The sequence below is a fragment of the Mya arenaria genome, chromosome 5, assembly GCF_026914265.1.
Source record: "Mya arenaria isolate MELC-2E11 chromosome 5, ASM2691426v1".
NCBI classification, from domain to species: domain Eukaryota; kingdom Metazoa; phylum Mollusca; class Bivalvia; order Myida; family Myidae; genus Mya; species Mya arenaria.
The window spans coordinates 25,445,123-25,465,824 of NC_069126.1; the positions used below are offsets into that span (position 1 = coordinate 25,445,123).

At 34.4% G+C, this 20,702-nt stretch overlaps 1 protein-coding gene across 2 annotated transcripts; it reads right to left on the bottom strand.

Moving 5' to 3' along the window:
* Positions 1-405: 405 nt before the first annotated feature.
* Positions 406-13,112, bottom strand: LOC128234920 (arylsulfatase J-like). 2 transcript variants are annotated; one of them, XM_052949539.1, is made up of 9 exons: positions 13,053-13,112; positions 11,109-11,222; positions 10,636-10,795; positions 10,133-10,245; positions 8,303-8,419; positions 7,884-8,006; positions 7,414-7,543; positions 4,101-4,254; positions 406-2,467 (listed from the first exon to the last, which is right to left on the bottom strand). In XM_052949539.1, exons 2-9 carry the CDS (start codon positions 11,202-11,204, stop codon positions 1,540-1,542), a joined length of 1,821 nt encoding a protein of 606 aa, XP_052805499.1. In that variant the 5' UTR covers positions 11,205-11,222; positions 13,053-13,112; the 3' UTR covers positions 406-1,539. The 2 variants fall into 2 exon arrangements, with proteins under 2 accessions (XP_052805499.1, XP_052805500.1); XM_052949540.1 differs by lacking the exon at positions 8,303-8,419 and adding an exon at positions 8,944-9,060.
* Between the last annotated feature and the right edge of the window lie 7,590 nt (positions 13,113-20,702).

The following is a 20,702-nucleotide window of genomic DNA, read 5'->3' on the forward strand; positions in this document are numbered from 1 at the left end:
CACTCCTGTATATCATTACTTTAAGTCATGTTGAAATTGTTCAATAGGATATGCAAAACATATGTCATGTAAATTAATGTTCATGAATCCATTACCCTCTGTTTTGAAACTCATAAGGGGCCATAATTCCTAAACATCTTATTAAACCCTGGAAATGTTTCTTTTAAACCAGAATGTGAATGCAGAACTTAACAAAATGCAATACAAATCTATGTATTGAAATCTATTGTCTCTGATGGTCATAAGTATTATGTTGGTGCAATTAAACAGACATTTCTATTTATGCATGAACATGCTTGTAATGTATAACAAATATGCGTCAGTGACCTTGACCCCAATTAAGGGAGGGGGTAGTGTTGTGGACGTCGGTATATGGATGCAGTAAGGAATTCAATAAAATGACAATATATTATCAAACTTTATTACATACATGTAGTATACGGTCCCTGTAGTATACACTATATTTTTCATCACCAAACAATATACAAGCAGCAACACCAACAGAAAATCGCACGAGGAATGTAAAAGATACACGAGTAAAATATAGGAAAATGCTGTCATGACTAGAAATGTTAAGTTCATTTCAGTTACATAAATAATTATGCACATAAGCTTTTATCGCTGGAATTAATAATAAATCTGGTCCTAATACACTTTATTCAGTATTAATTGGCCTAAATAGTAAATACTGATAACAAAATCAAAATGAGAAACACATTTGTTTTAATAGAGAAAAGAGTAATCAAATTAAATGTACAAATAATTTATTTATTAACAAATGAGAAGAAAATAAGAATATTTAAAACATGCTGTAAAAACTTAATATCAGAATTGTACTATACAATGTACCTGCTGTGATGCTTTGTGAAGAACATGGACTGATGGAATATTTGATATGATAAAAGAATTTTGAATACATTGTATATTTAATTCTTTTACAAAATCTGTATTCAACATTTTGGCGGGAGAACATGAATATTTATCTAGTGTAATCTCTAAAACAATAACTGAATATTTATAAGTGTGATAATAATTTTCTCATTGCAAAGATTACTTAAAATATTGTATATAGCATAATCACTGTTTATGCCACTAATTCACTTCAACATCTGACCTAATTCAACCCTCTTGTAACACTAATATATGCAAACTATTAATGTAAAAGAGTACAACCCACTACAGAAAGGCACTTTGAAATTGGACAGTCTACCTTCTGACGTTTTTTTTATAATTTTTAAAGGAAAAAAAATCTCCTATAAAACTTCAATATTTTGCCTTTCTGGGGAATTTTTAAAAGCCCCCAAAACAATACAAAGTAATCATCATACTGTAAAGAGTATTGCACAAAAAGACAATGAGTAAAGCTGTAAAATTAATAAACAGATCAAGCCCCAAATATGCAGTTGTAAAAATGTATACATGTAGAAAAATTATCAATGTCACAGACTTCATTCAGTATCTCTTTTATATAAATCAATATAATGTATCATTATATCATACATCACATAAAAGAATATATTATAAAAAACAAAGGAAAGTCTACAATTTCACCCAAGGCACCCAGGCACCGTCATGATATTTTGGATTTCCTGCGGGATCGACGGGCGTATTCAGTGGCGGCACCATCGTGTCCTCGTACTGCTGAAGTTGCAACAACAGCTGGATAACCATGTCCTTGTTGTCCACAGCAATGTTGTTGTACTCACATGGATCATTAGCGATGTTGAACAAACATGGAGAGACTCGTGGATCGCAGTTTGTTGAGGCGTTGAATGGTTTTCGTCCGCACTCAACTTTGACTGGATGATTTTTATGATAGTAGGATTTCATTGTGTTTTTGAGTGGTTTCTTAAAGATTTTAGACTGCAGACCTTTAAAATCCATCCTGTAAGTTTCAAACTTTAGTTCACTTTCAATATTACTATCAATGTTAGATTCAAGTATTTCAAAATCAAAATCGCCACCCATGCCCATATTTTCTGCCACTGCATGTTCAAAGTGCTTCAAATTTTGTTGAAGTCTTTTTTCAATGGGAGATTCATTTTCAGTAATACCATTTTTACCTCCAAACATTTTAAATGCAGCAGAGTTATTTGCATGCAGCATTTCACTATCTGACGGCTTAGCCCATGGTGGATACCAATCACTCAAGGCCATCCCAATATCACCAACCACAATCTTATAATCCCCAACACGTAGTCCCATTTGACCTTTACCTGAGGGGTCAATATTATGGAGAATCTCCTGACGTTTCCCAGCTTTGTTATTGGTAAGAGAGTCCCACTCACTCTGCCCATCAAGATTCTTCATAACTGAGGCGTCCCCACCCGCAGCCGTGTACAATGTTGGTAACCAGTCACAAACGTGTAACATGTGGTTGGACACGTAACCAGACTGGTTTAGTAGTGGAGATGAGATGAAACCAGTCCCCCGAACTCCGCCTTCCCACTGTGTGACTTTCATACCTCTGTGAAATGAGAAAGAAGCAATGCTTGAATGAAGTTACTGACGTTATAATGTTTTTGCCTACTTAAAGTAATTCTATCAATGTATCCAATGTATGACTATACGACTCTTTGATGCCTGCTGACCGCTTATTTTGCATATAAGGGTTTCATGTGTAGACATAGAATATGCCAAAAATATTGAATAATATTATTATAGTAAATACCTGACATTAAAAAATTGCAAAATAGGTAATTTCATGTCAAATTGCAGTTAAAATAAAGAACAAGAATGCAAACTGCCATATCTTTTACAATATCTGTTTTCAGGGTTCATTTGTCTTACATATTGTTAATCAGCAAGTAATGCCCTTTGAAATAATATCATAATTTAATACCCAGTATATGAGGTTACCGTATAATAATTTTATGTGGTTACAATATCATGATTTGTTATATGAGGTTACCATAACATAAATATATGTGATAACCATATAACAATTTTATTGGTTTTTTGTATCATAATTATATGTGGTTACCGTATCATTATCAAATGAGGTTATTGTATCATAATAAATTATATGGGGTTTCCATACCTCATTTATGTGGGATAACCGTATCAAAATTAAATGGGCTTTCCATATCATAGTTACATGGGTTTACCGTATCAGAATTGAATGAAGTTACCATATCATAATTATCAGTGGTTACCACATCATATTTTATTATATGAGGTTTCCATATCATAAATAAACGGATTACCATATCACAACTATATGGGTTTTTTTTCCATACTTTTATGGGGCAACCATATCACAATTATATGAGGTTACTGTAACATAATTATAAGTGGTTACCACATCATATTTTATTATATGAAGTTTCCATCTTATAATTAAATGGGATTACCAAATAACAATCATATGGGGTTCCGTATCATAATTATATGAGGTAATCGTATCACAATTATGTGAGGTTCCCGTATCAAAATTATATGGGGTTATTGTATTATAATTATATGGGGTTTCCGTATAATAATTATATGGGTTTCAGTATCACAATTATATGGGGTTAATGTATCACAATTATATGAGGTTATAGTGATATTATGATATGGGGTTTCCCTTTAATAATTATATGGGGTTATAGTGATATAATGATATAGGGTTTTCATATCACAATTATATGGGGTTATCGTATCATAATTATATGGGGTTTCCCAATCGTAATTATACGTGATTACCATAACATAATTATTTCGGGTTTCCATATCATAATTGTATTGGGTCGCCAGGATTCAAAATTTCACATACCAGTAGTAATGGTAGGATGAAATGATAAGCATATTTGTACACAGGTTCTTAAGTGATTCATTGATCAACTCACTGCATGTACAACTTAGTGGATGTTAACTAGAGCAAGAGCCTTGCAGGAGGGTGCCAAAGGTTATCCCTCTTTTTCTCAAGGCCTTACACCAGTAAGGTTTACCGGTATGCTAGTTTATAGTAGAGTTACATAAGAACTCATATGTACTAAGCTTGATGATGGTTTTTGGCTGACATTTAAGAGTTGGAATGACACAAAACCTGACTGTGACACTAAGAGTATGACAGTACCTGGACTGTTTAAATGATTGCATGATCATAATTAAAGTACCTGAGAGGGAAATTGTTGGCTGCATTGGCATCAAACCCATTAGCCGGCCCCCCATTATCAGTGGTAAACATGATAACGGTGTTGTCGTACATCCCTTGATCTTTCAGTGTCTTCACCACCGCACCCACCGAGTCGTCCAGGGCAGCGACCATACCTGCAATAGTTGTGAGTCAACTACACGAATCATTTATAGTGTTGCCCTTCAAGGTAGCCGGTGTTGTTTACAAGATTATCAATAAGGAAACATAAGTACGGGTCAATTATTTCCCCTGACTTTCTTATATTTAAGCCAGGCAGGTAATGGACAAATTGTAAAAATGTCTCCTTACCATGGACCAGTCAGGCCAAAGACAACCAGAAGCCGCAATGTGACAAAACCAGGCTTTTCAAATAGGCAATTAAAAATTAAAGCCTTCACATAAATTACCTGCACAACACTGTCCATCAATCTTTACCCAAATTATTGGGCGAAAACCAATGATTGACGCCCAGCCCACCCGCCCATTCGCCCAATGGTCCAACAGCATCCCATTTTTCTAATGTAATGTAAACCAATCTTTGACCTGGCCATCCATATGGCATTCTCATTCTTATTTCCCATTTTTCGTTCAAAACCTGGTTAAAATTGCTTCAATTATAGTATTAATTTTATGTGGTTACAGTATCATAATTTGTTATATGAGGTTACCGTAACATAAATATATGTGATAACCATATAACAATTTTATTGGTTTTTTGTATCATAATTATATGTGGTTACCGTATCATTATCAAATGAGGTTATTGTATCATAATAAATTATATGGGGTTTCCATACCTCATTTATGTGGAATAACCGTATCAAAATTAAATGGGCTTTCCATATCATAGTTACATGGGTTTACCGTATCAGAATTGAATGAAGTTACCATATCATAATTATCAGTGGTTACCACATCATATTTTATTATATGAGGTTTCCATATCATAAATAAACGGATTACCATATCACAACTATATGGGGTTTTTTTCATACTTTTATGGGGCAACCATATCACAATTATATGAGGTTACTGTAACATAATTATAAGTGGTTACCGCATAATATTTATTATATGAAGTTTCCATCTTATAATTAAATGGGATTACCAAATAACAATCATATGGGGTTCCGTATCATAATTATATGGGGTAATCGTATCACAATTATGTGAGGTTCCCGTATCAAAATTATATGGGGTTATTGTATTATAATTATATGGGTTTCAGTATCACAATTATATGGATTTCAGTATCACAATTATATGGGGTTAATGTATCACAATTATATGAGGTTATGGTGACATTATGATATGGGGTTTCCCTTTAATAATTATATGGGGTTATAGTGATATAATGATATGGGGTTTTCATATCACAATTATATGGGGTTATCGTATCATAATTATATGGGGTTTCCCAATCGTAATTATACGTGATTACCATAACATAATTATTATAATAATAAGTTATATAGGGCAGGATTTTTTACATAAAGTTGTGTCTAAATGTCACTTTCACACTTAAAACCATGCCATTATGTCAGGATCAACTGTAACTAGAGTGCTCTATAAATACAATATATTTACACGGCTTGCTGGTACATGAAACACATAATAAGATTATAAGTGATTTGTACAAGTCCTAAAACTACCATAGTTACTGGTACACAGCAGTAAGAGATGTTGAGGTCTGAATTTTTATTGGTGGTTTCAGGGACTTAACCCATATTCATGTAAATCACAGAGACCAGTTTACACTAATTGCCTAATAAAAGCATTTCTTATTCATAATCCTAGATTTTACACAAATCATCACTTTTGAAAGGCTAATGTATGAAGCAAACACATCAGATTAAAAAAAAAAATGCTGCATTCTCCTGATGTCAATATAATTGCTTATTTCAGAAATACAACTAAATGCAGATGCAATCTTTTTGTAACAAAATAAATATAAAAGCATATAAAATAATCCAAATCGTATAAGAAATCACATAGTAATTAAGTGATTAAATCTATTTGAAGCATTTCTTGGATAAATAGGAATTCAAATGACTTTGATATTATATCAGAATTTTTAATCCAGAAATGTACCAGGTAACCAACACTTCAACAAGATGGTTATTTTCCTCAGTCTATTGACAGGCAATATTAAAGAACTATTTAAGTCTATCACACATCAGCATTTTTTCACTGGTAACAGGTGTATCAAGATTCATGTGAATATCTTTTAGAGTGTTCGAGTCATACAGGACCTGAAAGGTTGCCATTTCAAACAAAAAATTATTAAACAAGTTTAGCGGAAGAAATAAAGTAAGCCTTGTTGTATTAAATAGCAACAAAAGGAGGAATCACATGACACACTTGTCGCCAAAAGGAAGACTATATTTACATAGCAACAAAAAGAGGAATCACATGACACACTTGTCGCCAAAAGGAGGAATCACATGACACACTTGTCGCCAAAAAGAAGACTATATTTACATTTTCTTTTAACAAAATTGACACTATACTATTACGTAATGATTGTATTACACTGGAAACAAGCAACACCATGTGATTAAAGAGCGTATGGTAAGACGTTTTGCGTAACATTGCTTACGACAAGTTTAACAACACCAAGGCTATACAATACCTAGACTTCTTTCTTTAAAAAAAACTGACAGATCACTAGAACCTTGAAAATGTGTTAAGTTATAAGTATTTAATAATATTAAAATCTGACAACACCACCATCGCCAGTTCTAGCAAAGCTTTACAATGGGTTTCCCTGTACATTTGGCAGAGGTGAATGGAGAGCAGCAATAAGGAAAGGGTCATGTTTGGTTCAAGATGAATTAGCAAAAAATGGTTAAAAAGTGAAAGCAATCAAGTTAGTTGAATTTAAGTTATTTTACTAATGTAAGTAATTAACTAATTGAAAGTGTACATTATTGCATTGCATTTCAAGAGATGAACAGGTGCATATCATATGTACATTATTGCATTGCATTTCAAGAGATGAACAGGTGCATATCATATTCCTGCTTCAATACAACTCTGTGACAATTAATTTCATCTAGCAGCTATGTTATTTACACAAGCATTTTGATAAAAAAAGTTTAACCGTTTTACCTGCAAACAACCTTCTGAGATAATTATCAATGTGAGGAAACCGGTCTACATAATCTTGCGGGGCTTGTAAAGCATCAGGAAAATTTCCCCTATGAACAGCCTGCTCCGCAAAGTAGAGATACAGGGGCTAAAAATAGAAACATGTTTTGGGTTTTTTAAAAATAACCCAGTAGACTGGTTACCTGCGAACAGTCTCCTGTGGTAGTTGTTGATGTGCGGAAATCGGTCTACATAGTGCTGGGGAGCCTGAAGTGGGTCGCCACCCGTATTTCCACTGTGTACAGCTTGGTGCGGGAGGTATAGATATAACGGCTAGAATAAAACCTTGGTGATTAACATCAACACACAATAAAATATAGGAATCTAAACACCACCATTAAACATTCATATACATCTACCAAAATAAAAGAATGTTATAAAATGTTAAATGTTTAAAGAAAACAAAGTCCATATGAAATAAGAACAATATGCACTTGTTTTGAAATCCTGAAAAGTAAGCTTATCTTTTGCTTGTTTGCCCATGAGAAATTGCTTGGGTAACACTTCAAAACACATTGCCTAAGGAACAAGGCTAAAAACTGAGACCATATACAGGTACTGATTTTTTTATATTTTGATGTCAGTCTGCCAATCCATAAAGCAAGCCCCAAACCTCAGAAGTGTTGTGGTTGCGGATAATGTTGACAGCCTCGGCAGTGAAGAGATCAGTGGAATACAGATTGGTCTCATTACGAAGTAGGTCCAAGTTCCGACGCCAATCTAAACCCCAATATGCCTGTAGTGAGGGTTAAATAAATATCACAACTGTTCAAAATATGCAAAAACATGTATTGAAAAAGCTGTTTTCCTACAATCTATCTTTTTTATTATTGACAATATCTCAAGTATTTAGTAAATGAAATATAAATGGCATATTCATTTCAATTTTTATTTTTAAATTTTATGACTCAAACATCACTGGATATCCACATTCCATGCTGTTTCATGTTTTATTCAGTCATGAATTTCAAACCATGGAGGACAATAGTAGATTTCCCCACTGTTAAAAAAATGAAACTTTATTGAACATACGAGGTCAGCCTCGTAGGTGTGGTCATAGTAGTCCTCACAGCCTTGATAGTAGCCATAGTGGGACTCAAACCCACGGAACGTTGGCAGATACTCCTCCGCAAACATTCCCAGATGCCACTGAAATATGGATTTGCAAGAAAGGAACATGTTAAAAGCATAACCTATGGGCGCTGAAGCGTTTCCAACTTTGGCAATGATATAAAAGTGAAATGGAGACAAGCAACTATGGACAAGAGCTCCATAAAATGACCAAAATTTAAGGAAAAGTAAAATTATAAGTATGGGTGATGTTTTGTATTAGACAAAGACATTGAGGCCTCTTGAATGAAGGTGTATTGTGATTGTTGTTTTCACATAAAGCAAACCCAACTTAGTTGTGACTACATTCATGTTCACACCAATGGATCAATCAACTTGAATTACAATGGAAGTGGCACCTGGGAAAGAGAAGGAGTCAGAGTGTTCTAATACCATTTGTGTTTTAATTTCTTTATTACTAAACCCATGCTCAGATTATTTCTGAAATAAATCTTTGAAGATCCCAAGCATTATGTGATACCCCCAGCCCCCTGTACTTTTATTTCACAAAACAAACTTCAACACCCAAATGCAGCCCAGTGTTTCACCCACACATATCTTACTGGAGTGCATTCAGCCATATGGTCAAAGTAGTCTCCATGACCTAACAGATAGCCAAAGTGGCTCTCAAAACCCCGATATAAGGGTGTGAATTCTTCAGCATAAAAACCCAGGTGCCACTGAAATGATAGGGAAGAGATGTTAAATCGTGCAATACTGACAAAAAAATAGAATCCATGAATTTTACGGTAAAATAACTATTAAAATTGATATGCCATACCTTACCAATCATCTGTGTTATATCTACGATATGCCTTGATAACCATGTGTGTGCAATATCCAATATACCATACTTTGTTGGACAATGCATATGTGTGATATCCAATATATACTGTACTACATATGCATGCTTTCCAAGATAAACCATACTTTGTTGACCAAGTGTGTGCGAAATCGAAGATCTACCATACCTTGCCAACAATGTATATGCGATATGCAAGATATACTGTACCTTAGAAATTGACCATGTGTTCAGTATCTAAGATTTACCATACCTTGCCAACCATGTGTGTACAATATCAAAGATATACCATACCTTGCCTTAACTATTCGTACAATATCTGAGATCTAGCATACCTTGCCAACCATGTGTGTGCAATATCAAAGATATACCATACCTTGCCTTAACTATTCGTACAATATCTTAGATCTAGCATACCTTGCAAACCATGTGTGTGCAATATCAAAGATATACCATACCTTGCCTTAACTATTCGTACAATATCTTAGATCTAGCATACCTTGCAAACCATGTGTGTGCAATATCAAAGATATACCATACCTTGCCTTAACTATTCGTACAATATCTGAGATCTAGCATACCTTGCAAACCATGTGTGTGCAATATCAAAGATATACCATACCTTGCCAACCATGTGTGTGCAATATCAAAGATATACCATACCTTGCCAACCATGTGTGTGCAATATCAAAGATATACCATACCTTGCCTTAACTATTCGTACAATATCTGAGATCTAGCATACCTTGCAAACCATGTGTGTACAATATCAAAGATATACCATACCTTGCCAACCATGTGTGTGCAATATCAAAGATATACCATACCTTGCCTAAACCATTTGTACAATATCTTAGATTTAGCATATCTTGCCAACCATGTGTGTGCAATATCAAAGATATATCATACCTTGCCTAAACCATTTGTACAATATCTTAGATCTAGCATACCTTGCCAACCATGTGAGTGCGATATCCAAGCTCCTGGAACCACTGAGGCATGATCTTCTCTTCCAGGGGGAGGCCATAACGCTGCGAGGCAAAGATCACACTATGTTGAAGACCTACAAACAACATACACTTACAACCTGCAGTTATCATGACATTTGTAGGTTTTAAAACATTATAAATGTCTTCCACTCTTGGTGCATTAATATTCTACTTAAACAGAAAAACAATGCTTTATAAGTGTGTCTGAAACCCCATTTAGTCCTCATCAAAGAATAGAACAGTTAAAACAGGTCACTTTCTGTGAAATCTATTTTCAAGTACATTCATCATAATGTTAATGTTTTCTTAAAAATTGCATCAACCATACGAGTGATGAACATTAATCAGCATTGTATGAAGTGTTTTTGTTTTTTCATTTTAATGGTGGTAACAAATATACCTTATCCCATTTGGCTTGTAAATCTTATCTACAACTATAGCAAAGGTAGCCACTGTTTACCCACCAGTATGTATGGGGTGCCTGCCAGACATGAGGGCCCCTCTAGTAGGGGTACAGATGGGGGACACATAGTAGTTGTTCAGAATGATCCCCTCATATGCCAGTTTGTCAATGTTCGGGGTCGGGATTTGGTTCGAGCCATGGAAGCTCACATCATTCCAACCCTAGAAATGAATCATAATAAAGCATTGTATTAATGATACCTAAGTTTCTGATTATGAGCAAAATTAATTAATGGTTTGTGTTGTCATATGACAAAATGTTGTTTTACTTTCTGTTAATAACTGAACCTTTGAGTATTCAATATTCTTCTAGGCTCAAAACAAATCTCAGTTTTAAAGTTATTATTATCTTAAAATTTCATATTGCTGAAGTTACAATAATAACACTTTTTTACAATCAGATGTTTGTTCTACTTATATTTTATCTCACAATCTTGTGTCATATGACTTAGTTTTGACCATACAAAAAGCATACCAGATCATCTGCTACAATGACGATGATGTTAGGTCTCTCAGCTGACCTTGCGAAGCCGCAACAGATCAGGAGCAACCACACACATGGGTTCATCATAACAGCTATTTGTGCATTCTGCAATATTTGTATAAACTTAAAAATCATGTTCATTGAAAACTGTATCACATAATTCATATATGTATGATATTTACACATTGTTCCAGTTGTAACATTACAAATTATGTGAAAGTTTATACATGATGTAGACCTTGTTAATATTTAGGCAGGAGTCTCAGAGTAGGAGTACAAGGTAAGACCTTGATAGGAATGTATGAGCTGGGGCTGCAGGGGTCTTCAGTTAACCAGGTGAAAATACACATACATTCGCAAACGCCCGCACACACATGGGTGGTTACATTACCTTGCCTATCCCCCTAGGAAGCGAGATAATCAAAGCTATATTAAATTGTGCATTATAAGTTAAAAAAGTAAAACTCACAATTTTTTTTTCATTGTGCATAGTTATAAATAATAAATATTTGGCAATAAAAATTATTTAAATATTAAATATACATTCTATCTATAATGTACCCCTCCTGAAATTTGTATTGAAATATGTTCACTATCACACATTCCTAAAATATTTAAAAATTAATGCCTGAAAAAGACCATTTACCGGAATTTTGCTAGCAGATGGCATAAAAACATTTCACAAAGAAACAAAGAAGATTAATCCTTCAAATTGCTTGAAATTGGGGCTTTAAAGTTTAATGTAACAGACTGTACGGCTTTAAAGTTTAATGTAACAGACTGTACAAGTGCAAGTGCACCTGTGAGGGTTCAAACCCACGACTTCTCCATCTGCAGGTGGACACTCTACTGAGTCCTTATAAAAGCCAGCTCAATCTATACTGAGATGGTACAAGTGCCGCTGTAAAAATTTTCTACCCGGTTACACATTCCATCTCCATTACGAAATTTGTGCCCGAATTTCGGAGGCAAAGCTCAATTTGCAATAATCTTGAGGCTCATCGTGCAACACGGGTTCTTCGTTGGGCACCATTGTAATAGACGGCATTCATTTATAATTTTAATGTTCGTATTTTTGTTAAACTGAATTTATATACACATTTCAGCGACACCATGTGCGCGTAGTCCAAATAATTGTACGTCGACAGATTTTTTTTACGAATTCTGATATGGCAAATCCTTCACGTACAAATTGTTTTATACCCAAAGTGGGTAGTTATTCCGATTGGGATTCTGGGTTAAAACATATTGCGTCTGTAAAATATCATAAAAACAAGAAATATTACCAGATAATGTTATTTTATATTAGTTCCGTAGACATAAAATAAATATCCAATGAATAATTTTGTTTGACGGGTTTTCTTCATTTCATTCTGTCAAAACATAACGCTATATATACATGAAAGGCACCTGCAAAGCTTCAGTTCACACTTAAAACAATCGGAACATTTCGGCCATGACCGAGTTGTGACGATTGTAATTACGAGGTCTATCTCGAAGCTTGTAGGAGGTGGCAGAGTTATTACGATTGGGTCGAGTTTCTCCACTTGACATAATTGTTGTCTGTGTTAGTCAAGTTTCGTTTTATTGGAAAGGTAAATAATGTGTGTTAATGCATTAAATGCTTGTTTTGTGCAAAATGACTTCTCACTTACATGGTAAAATATGAATATAAACCTTTATTATCAATTTCAAACATAAAATACTTCACTTAATACAATTTCAATATTTTTCAAACACCCCGGGTTTTTGTACAAACCCGTTTAGACGTTAGGGATTGGAAGGTCTATTATTTTAGACTATCTGAGTAATACCAATCATTGATAAATGCAAACGCGCTTGCTTAAATTCATTCCATGCAACTTTAGTCTTAATTTGTTTTCAGGTTTGGTGATTTCATAAAAAGAAATAAGAATTAGATAATAATAAAATTACCTAAAAACGTCAAAATAAACAAAACCAAATCATGTGATCAGTGGCAAAAATGAAACAAAGGGAAGCTACTTGTGATTTTGTCAATTATAACAAATAAGACAAAACGTCTATCACATCACCACAACCGCAGTACAAAAACACGCAGCGCTAGTTCCCCTTTCTGTTATTAGAAATTATTCTGTCTGAGGTGAATTAACTCCGGCGGGACTAACTTTTTTTATAACTAAAATTGCAACACTTTTTTCATCTTGGAGTAGTCTCAATGTGACTTTGAATTTCCATTTGCATTTAAACGAACTTAAGGCCGTGATGGGTCAAGATATTATGCAGCCATTGGGTTCTGACAGACCTTTATAAATTCTGAAACAACAAGCGTTCCTGTCTGTAGGAGATCACTCAAATATAAGAAACAATCTGAACACACTCTACTTTTATTTCAAGCGTATGCATTGGCATCGTCGGCATCGGTACCTACTTCCGTTATGCTTCATAAATTCCGCGGGACAATTGACAAAATCTCGCCAGAGTATTTTCCGAAGGGTTTGAGCAAGAAATGCGTGAGCTTATAAATAAGCAGATAACAAATACTTGGTTTAGTTTGTTTATATATGAATTGTAAATATCCGTTTATGGCTTTAATTATGTTCGTAATAAAAACATACATTTGAGTGTGTTATAGTCATATTTGACTGTGTGTTTGAACACGATTCAAGAGTGCGGCGGCCCCAGTTTTGGCAACAGCTCACTAGCCATACCAAAATGGTTCTATGTTTAGCGTCATGTTCCAGTTTCATAACCTGCCTACAGACAGGAAAACACAAACATGATAATGTCGAGCGAAAAAAAGCGCTCGGAAAAAGCAATCCAGCAAGGCTACTTGCAGGTTCATATTTTTTAAAGCAAAGTATGTTTACAGTATGATTAGTAAAATAAACATAAAACGGGCTTACGATTATAAAAGTGTTATAAATGCAGATTTTAAAGTTTTATTTTCATTTCATTAAAACATACCAGCCAGAGGACGCCAAAAGTTGTAACTCTAGACTAAAAGATCATTTTTGCAACTGGCAGAATAGTAAAAGTAACATAACGTAACATAAAGTTGATTTCGATGTAAGCATGTACAGCTTATTACCAAAGATTTTAAATATTAAATAAGAGAAATTAAATAGGTGATTAACTAGCTATTTCTAAAACCCGGGCCGCCATAAACCGTACCGTACACTTGTCCATTTAAAGTTTTATGTCAGTAATGTTTTTTTGTTTTTTTTATTCATACACATACATTATTTTATTGATGATTACATTTTTGCACACTTAATCATATTTTTAGTCTTAAAAATTGTGGGTTTTTTTGCTGAAAATTGTCTGGCATACATCTTCCCTATTTATTAACAAATGGGTATACATAATCCTTTAAGCCTTGGTCATGTGACCTCCACTCCCCATTCCAGCCAAATACGGGGTTTTGCATAACTGTTTTTTAATTGGTCCGTAAATTGTTTGTCCAATGGTGACTGTTGTCACAGATAATATAACATTCCATAACAAAACATAGCATAACAAAGCATACCTGTTTGCAATGGTTTCTCCTTCAATAGTATTCAAATATGGTTTATTATTTTATTTTCGGACACTTTCTTTGCTGTATAAAAGCCTTCATGGTAAAATAACGATGGTTTAACCACCTGAATCTGCGGCTGATAACAGTTTATGCACCTTCGAGCATCTGAGATGGATCACTTCAATATATGTGAATATACATTTCTATTTATATAATTGCATATTTAAACTACAAAGTGTATCCATAACATAATATTAACATCAATAAAAAGCCTTCAGGCAGTTGGCAGAGGAAATCTTCTGGAAGAGCCCAGAGAGTTTCAAATAGTTGGAACATTTCAACCGACAGAGCTGTTGAAGAATATAGAGAAGAATATAGCGCTTAGATAACCTACTATGCTGGTTAAAAAAGTTCCAAAAGGGGAATTTTCCACGAAATATATTTTGACAAAAACCAGCACATTTAGTTGTTCGTGTGTATAGGTATCTTCATATAAGAAACAAAAGCATATATCACGCCTCCAACTTAAATGACGCAACGTCATTGGTCTGGGACTGGTCACGTGGTGACCCTATATTTTCCCATATTGGGTCACCAAGTAAATATCGTACCAAAATGGCGTCAATTTTCCGGTTCCGATGTATATATGAAACATTTAAACACGTAAACAGGTTGTAGGCGTGATATATATACGTTACGGGGTTAGTAGGTGACCCGATATGGGACATACGTGGCGTAGAAAACAATATTCCGGTTTGAGCTTTGCTCTCACCAGATATGGTTTCCTTTGCCCCGTATCCCATATCGGGTCACACATTAACCCCGTAACTTATAATACATACATACACACACATATATATATATTAATCACTTTTTATCATCCGTTTTTGTGGTTATATGAATCTTAAAAATACTAACTGCAACAACGAAGTATCTTGATGGTTTTGCAACAAACTACATCATTTAAAAATGTTGCCATGGTTATAATGCTTTTTATGGTTTAAGAAACTACAGCTACAGTTAGAGCTTTATTTCTAAGATTGCGTTTGTTACCTGAAATAAAATACTATATTTTTATTACTGCATTTGATATTCAATTAGGCTTTGGTCATGGCATAAAACATTAAATATATTTCAATAACGTTACCATGGCAACACAAATTAATTTCAATTCTAAAAATTAAATAAAACAAAACATTGTTTAAAAAGCTTCAAAATCATGCTGTATGTTTAAATAGTATAAGTATGCTAGCAGGGGCGTAGCTTCCTATAGGCCGTGTAGGCCGCGGCCTACACATTTTTTAGAAAAACCGAAAAAATGAAAATGCCAAATCTGCAATTAAAACTGAAGGCATAGGAGGGTGAGGGGCTAAAAGATGAAATTCCGACAAATGCGCTTTAATATATAGGAAACCTGGTATTTCAAAATATATCGTTTTCCTTTGCCCTAAAGTACATTTTCACGCGACATTATCGAAAGTTGCATACCAGTAGTCTGCGCGTTGACGCCTTACATTAAACATTTCCAATCGGCTTGGTAAAAGTTTGCGGGCGCTTTATTATTTGAAATTGTAAACGGTCTGGCGCCAATATTGCCGAACATAGTCCTACGTATCATGATTTCGATAGTCTCACTTTGACTTCAATAGATAGAAATACCAAACAACAACTGCTAGAAGGAACTTGGCAATTATGCCTCCAGTACCAGTTTCCACCCGAGTGTCCGAACTATGATGGACACAGTTCAGGATATTGGAATCTTGTTCAATTTTTCAGCAAATCGACTAGCAGCGTTTCAGGACAAGCTTTCTAGAGAAGTCGCAATGAAAGAGGAAATAAACCGGCGCACTAAGCTTCGCTCGTTATGTGAGACACGATGGTTCAGTCGTGCGGACGCACTCGAAACGTTCCAAAATGCGTTCACCGTAGTGGTCCACGCACTTGAAACTATTAATAAAGACGGAGATGATAAGGCAGGCCAATATTTGTCCGCTGTACTGCCCTTTGAATTCATAATCACACTTGTAGTGGCGCAACACATTGGGTACTACCGTGAACCTAACAAATCTTCTTCAGAAGGAAGGCAATGATCTACTACACGCTGTTGAAGAAATAAAAGTCATTGTCAAATTGTGCAATGACTGGAGGGGCTGATCCTGATGTATAGAATGGACTGTACATGAAAGCAACGGATATAAGATCAGGCTTCGACATTCAACCATCAATGCCAAGAAGACTTGGTCGACAGCAAAAACGGAGCAAATCTTGAGGTGCAAACACCAGCTGACTACTACAGATTAACCGTTGTACAATGTCTTCAAAGACAGATACAGTGCACACCATATATTGCCTTCAAAGCTGGAAATTCTGCAGAACGACATGCTGCCATCAATTTATGCTGCTAAGGCGCCTAATCGCCACGAAACATTTGACACATTTAAAACAGAATGGAATGTGAGATGGAGCATCACAGCCGCAAGTTTATCTAGACTACAAGTGACCACGAAGCAGACCAACAAGGACCTGTATCCTAGCATATTTACAATATTCGAGGTTCTTCTTACTATGCCACCTACATCAGCCTCTTGTGAAAGGTCGTTTAGTGGAATGAAACGAATAAAAAACTTCCTCGCGCCATCAATGTGTTTGCGTCGCGAAAATGCCGGAAGCTAGAGTTTTTTTAATGAAAGTCAACTGTGCTGTAGAAAGCGACATTATATATATGGCATTAATTGTGCAAATACACATTATGATTAACTTTGATTTTGGCAACAAAATGCATTCATATTGAGTGAATTTTAATTAATAAAATGTTCAATGTTTTAGTTCTATGACCTGTTTTCTTCAGCTAAAATACGTACAAAATTAATTTAAGGTAAAACATAATGATTTCGTTGCTCTTTTTCATGTTTTTACAACAACGAAATATACGCCAAAAAGCACCTACAATCACCTAGCTAAGCAAAATTTTCGGGTGGGGGGAGCATGTCCCCGGGCTCCCTGAAACGTGGTCTACACATATATTTTCGTCAAGTTACGCCCCTGGCTAGAACGGTTAAAGCAATGCAAATTACAACATTTACCTAACGAGTATATTATGTAACCATGGCAACTTTTCGAACATCTTCATAGCAATTTGACTATGGATACACAATTAATCCTTGTTGTTTCAAGTTATTTGTATTGAATAACAGTTTGAAGTTATGGTGCTTATAGAAATATCATTCCAGCGTTTTATACTTCTGAAATTTATTCATTCGCTTTTGTTAAATAATATTGCTACACAGAAGTTGTAAGTTTAGGTAATATAAAACACCTTTGTGATAATGGGTTAAATATTTTGTAGACGCTGTTTTACCATAACATTTTATTTTATAGTAAAATAACACCGTTTTATCTGCTATAGCTTTGAAATAAATTTGCTTAAGTTGTTTAAAAACTGTTTTAGAAATCAGTTGCCTTAGCAAAAAGTTCTGTTGATGAACATTTGTGTTGATGTCTTGAACTTTTTTAATCTCGTTTTTCTTAAAACGTTTGAAAGTACTTTTAAATTATTTGTAATAAAATAAGAAACATCATTTGATTCTTTGTTAATGAAAACCTTAGGTTGGCTAGGAATTTCATGTTATTGTCCATGTTAAGTGAAAAATTGCCATAGCAACGCCAATAGTTCAAGTATTGATTTTTTTCACTGTAATGCTCCCAATGCACGACTATGCACAGGGCCCTGTTATGAATTTAAATTGCATTTTACCAACTTTGGTCCCCAAATCCTTCGACGTCAGATCATCCGGGTCTTTGTATCTTGTGCAGATACGAGATATTTTAAATGGTAACTTTGACAAAAGTGTGCCACCTATTTCCCCAATGTAGATGTTTTAGGCACCTCTGCAGAACACAGCGTACACTACCTCAGATGAGTTGCATGTGATTTCGTTCCACACTTTGTATGCTCTCCGCCTACGTTGACCATTGGACGAGTCCGCGTCCATCAAGTATGGGCATATAGCGCGGTTCCTTGTTCCACAATGATGGCATGTGTACTTTTGTCTGAAAGATCTGTCTGTTGTTTTCTGTTCCAACATTTCATCAGGTCGTCTCTTTTTCTTTTATTTTTTTCTGTTTGTATTTCATTTCAGGAATCAAAATTAAAAGGACACGCAACATATTACATTTACGTATATTCTCACATATCATTGAAATGCAAACGTATTAGATGGTTAGCTGTAATTGTGTAAAGCGTAAAGGCACAAACACAGATCTATTTAATGTATGATCCTAAAAAGTCACGACAAGAACAAGGGCGGCTCAAGGATTTGACGTCAGAAGGAGCGTTATTTTTGGAGCGTTACCTTTGACTTAAATTATAATACCGAAAATGTGAAAAATACAGATATATATATATTGATATTGATATATATACAAATATATATATACAGTTACAGAGTACATATTTATAAAAAAAATCAATATTTTTTCACATTTTCGATATTATATTTTTTTGTTAGGAATTATACGATTTATTTTTTATTTTTAAAAAAATGATTGAGTTTGAAAATCCGGTGCCAGTGGCTTGGACCGTTAAAACTCGAAATAATTTATGCCGAGCACTTTCATGTATCCGGGACCAAATTGGGCAATAACAAATCCTACTCCTAGATTACCAGGGCATGCAGGGGGTCCAACGTGAAATGTGTTCGCCGAATTTTAAGTGAGGGAAATTGTGTGAAGCCAAATAAAATGGTGGCGTTGAAAGGAATTTCGGTGTTTCAAGGATGTATTTTCACCTGGTAAGTAAGTTATATCACCTTTCTCGTAATAGACCACACGTGTAAGCTTCTCTCGGTTTTTTAACCTATGTTTCTAGTGGCCTTTACAAAAAAGTTATTGAATGTATAAGCTGAACGATTGATTGTATACAAAGTGAAAATAGAAAATTGCGTGACTTGAAACTGTGTGTTTCGGCCCAAGTTTACCATTCTTGTACCTGTTTTAGCTATTTGTTATTGAATATTTGCATTATTTATCTTTTCGACCGCTACTGCACTTACATGGGTATTATACGGCCGATTTTTTCATGTTTAAACACCTTTTATGTTGGGCGACGAAGTTTTATGCAGTTTTTGTGTGAAGCAGAATCAGAATATACATGCGTTAATAAAAGATTAATTAAAACATGAGCTGTAACACATGTTAATAATTATAACAAAGGGAAATTTGAACGCACCGTGTATTTGTTATGCAAAATTACTTGTATAGTATTCCAGCAATTCATCTATATGGACTCGGAAAACAAATTATTACTCGGTAAATAAATGTAAGAACTCTTGATGTAACACGAACGTCCCGCAATACGGCAAATACAATGAATGCAATATTATCAGTCTGATTTTATCTTACCAACGAAAATATGTTTTAAAGCAGTTGAAGTCTACCCATACCCATACCCAACCCCACCAACCCCGGCAGTTGTCTTGCAATGGATCTTTGGGTACAACGCTAAATAACAAAATATATGTATGAAATAAATGTTATGATATAATAATAAAGCACAAAGACTTACTTTCACTAAAATGTACTGATATTTATGCAGTGTTTGTGTGAAGCAGAATCAGAATAAGTGTGCTTTAAAGCTGTATTTTCACAGATTAAACGGTTTGACACCTTTCTATTTAAGTCCTGGAACGAGCCATTTTTGCGAAAATCCGTGGAAACCCGCTATATAAGACTGCCGACAATATATATATATATATATATATATATATATATATATATATATATATATATATATATATATATATATATATATATATATTTAAATTCAAAAATTTATGTTTTATGCATTTTTTTAAATCGTCAGCAACGGCTTAAGCTATAAAACATTTTGAGTCAAAAAGGAGGGAACTCAAACACAGTTATACATTAACATTTGCAAGACATGGAACTAGGTACTGCCTTCCTTTAAAATAATAACTTTGGGCAGAATAAGAAGACTCAAAATATGTAACAAAATAATCAGGACAAAGATATATATATATATATATATATATATATATATATATATATATATATATATATATATATAT

What these genes read in the sequence shown, in the direction of transcription:
- LOC128234920 (XM_052949539.1), bottom strand. Translation starts at nt 11,204, where the DNA reads ATGATGAACCCATGTGTGTGGTTGCTCCTGATCTGTTGCGGCTTCGCA. An exon ending in TCATTGTAGCAGATGATCTG is followed by an intron (nt 10,796 to 11,108) that starts GTATGCTTTTTG and finishes ATTCATTTCTAG; the next exon opens with GGTTGGAATGATGTGAGCTT. An exon ending in GCAACCACAACACTTCTGAG is followed by an intron (nt 7,544 to 7,883) that starts GTTTGGGGCTTG and finishes GTTTTATTCTAG; the next exon opens with CCGTTATATCTATACCTCCC.